This window comes from Volvox carteri (assembly GCF_000143455.1).
Source record: "Volvox carteri f. nagariensis unplaced genomic scaffold VOLCAscaffold_6, whole genome shotgun sequence".
NCBI classification, from domain to species: Eukaryota; Viridiplantae; Chlorophyta; class Chlorophyceae; order Chlamydomonadales; family Volvocaceae; genus Volvox; species Volvox carteri.
The window spans coordinates 1,646,058-1,648,489 of NW_003307549.1; the positions used below are offsets into that span (position 1 = coordinate 1,646,058).

General features: G+C 63.9%; 1 protein-coding gene across 1 annotated transcript in view; it reads right to left on the reverse strand.

The window, feature by feature from the left end:
- VOLCADRAFT_87753 (uncharacterized protein) overlaps nt 1-2,432 on the reverse strand; it is a gene marked incomplete at both ends in the record, with an annotated part of 8,740 nt that overhangs the window by 3,059 nt on the left and 3,249 nt on the right. Inside the window, 5 exons of the mRNA XM_002947491.1 lie at nt 67-463; nt 870-1,010; nt 1,244-1,344; nt 1,672-2,003; nt 2,197-2,228. Coding sequence (XP_002947537.1) covers nt 67-463; nt 870-1,010; nt 1,244-1,344; nt 1,672-2,003; nt 2,197-2,228 — 1,003 coding nt within the window. The remainder of the gene's footprint in view (nt 1-66; nt 464-869; nt 1,011-1,243; nt 1,345-1,671; nt 2,004-2,196; nt 2,229-2,432) is intronic.

The window sequence follows — 2,432 nt, forward strand, 5'->3', positions numbered from 1 at the left end:
GAAGTGTTCGTGTCGATGGTGGCCACATTACTTCATGTATCCTTAGTTGCACGAACAGCAACTTACTGTCAAACAGCACGTGTCGCTTGCTGTCGTTCGTCACCAACATCCCCGGCGGCATCGCGCCGTACGTCGGCGGCGACAAGCTCTCCCGTCGCGGCAGCGGCCCCGGCGACGCGCGGCCGCTGCGATCGGGCCCCAGGCCCCCCGAAGGCCCTATGCTGCCACGCGCCGCCAGCTCCGGAACGCTGTACAGCGAGGACGAGCGACGGTGCAACGCCGACAGGCTGCTGCCGGAACTGATCGACAGACGAGGATCCCCCTTGGTTTCGTCTCCTTCCCCTGCCCCCCCCGCCGCCTCCAGCGCCTTCTTCCTCATCTCTGGCGGGAGTAGCTCCGGAGCCAGTTTATCCGAGGGTGCCTTGAGCCCTAGCTTCCAGGCGTTGTTCTTACGTAGAATGTCCTGCGGAGTAAGCGGGAAGAGGTGAAGGTGGGGGTGGAGGTGATGGTGATGGTGATGGTGCGGGTGGAGGTGATGGTGCGGGTGGAGGTGAAGGTGCGGGTGGAGGTGATGGTGCGGGTGGAGGTGATGGTGCGGGTGGAGGTGAAGGTGCGGGTGGAGGTGATGGTGCGGGTGGAGGTGATGGTGCGGGTGGAGGTGAAGGTGCGGGTGGAGGTGATGGTGCGGGTGGAGGTGATGGTGCGGGTGGAGGTGAAGGTGCGGGTGGAGGTGATGGTGCGGGTGGAGGTGAAGGTGCGGGTGGAGGTGATGGTGCGGGTGGAGGTGATGGTGCGGGTGGAGGTGAAGGTGCGGGTATGTAAAACACCTCTTTCCCCTCCCCTCCCCGCTTGCAAGGGGTCCCCCTCACCTCCAGCATGTGGAACAAGTCTGAGTCCCGGTAGTCCATGATGAATAGGGCTCGACTGAACACCCGCAGGGAGGGGTCCGTCCCACGGGTCGCCGACAGCGGTGCCGCACAGCGCACCTCGCCCTTCAACACCGAACCCGCCTGCGGAGGATGATGATGAAGAGGAGGAGGTGACTCGTGGTGACATGTACTATACGCGTGAATAAGCGGGGGTTGGGGTGGTTAGCATGCTCAGGTCACGAGGACCCTACCTGTTGCTCCGTTGTTTCCATGTCCCCTCTTAACAAGGGCTCACACACACAAACACGCCTCCCCGGGCACACCCCACACACATACACACCTCCCGCGCCTCCCCCACCCCCGTCCACCCCTACCTCTACGTAGTTCCCCGGCCTCTTGGTCCAGTCCAGGGAGGCCGCCCCCCGGACTGTGGTGTGTGGCGCCAGATTGACATTGAATTTGAAATGAGTGTAACCTGTGTGGAGGGCAGGTGGAGGGCAGGTGGAGGGCAGGTGGAGGGCAGGTGGAGGGCAGGTGGAGGGCAGGTGGAGGGCAGGTGGAGGGCAGGTGGAGGGCAGGTCATGGTCAAGGAACCAGCGGCGAACACGGCCGCGTGCCGTGTTGGTGGTACTGGAAGGAGAAGCACAATGCTGCCCAACTGAATCTCGATCAATTGCCACTCTCCCCCTCTTCTTCCTCTACATGCAAGGAAACGCCACACCCTACCACTCCCTTCCGTCTCCCCCTTCCCTCCTTCCTCCCCTCCCCTACCACTCCTTCCCCTCCTCCCTCCCACCCTCACCTCGCGCCAGATCCAACAGCGACACCCTCGCCAACCCGCAGACGTAGCCCTCACTCTCCGGCAATCCCCCGTTGTCCTTGGCGGTAAGGGCCCCCTCCGGGGTGGGGGTGCCAGGAGCTGCTGTAACCCCGTCCCCTCCCTCCTCCTCCTCCTCCTCGTCATCATCCTCCATGACGGCGAACTCGGGCGGCTCCGGAATGGCCGTACGGTCATGGACCTCCACCAGCAGCGGCGACTCGCGACACAGCGCCAGTGCACCCTCCCCTCCCCCCGGCAGGTCGCCCGCAAGGAACACCTCAGGCTGACCGAAAAGAATGTAACGGCTGCCAGCGCTGGGGGGAACGCGGGAGATGGCGGCGCCGGCGGCGCCGGCAAGCACGACGGCGGGGGCTCCGCCCCCGCTGGCGCTGGCGGCGCCTGTGGCGGTGGCGGCTCCGCCGCCGCCATCGCCGCCTGCGGCGCAGCCCCCTCTGTCTGTATGTGGTGGTTACAGTGGGCTCCAGATGTAAGTCTGGCGGGGTGCACCAGGTGCTGGGGGGTGGTAGGACCACCCTGCTCTGCGCGAATGGGCGGGGGCTGTCTCGTCATTCACAAGTGTTTAACGGGTACGGGGCAGATGTACGCACGTCCGTACGGCTGCTTCCCGTCTGCATACGGCCGTCTCCGTATGCCCCACGAAATGGATAAATAAAACTTTAACAACAAAAAATCAATTTTCAAAGACGCCCCGTGGGCTACGTGGAAGGGAAGTTAAAGGAAGA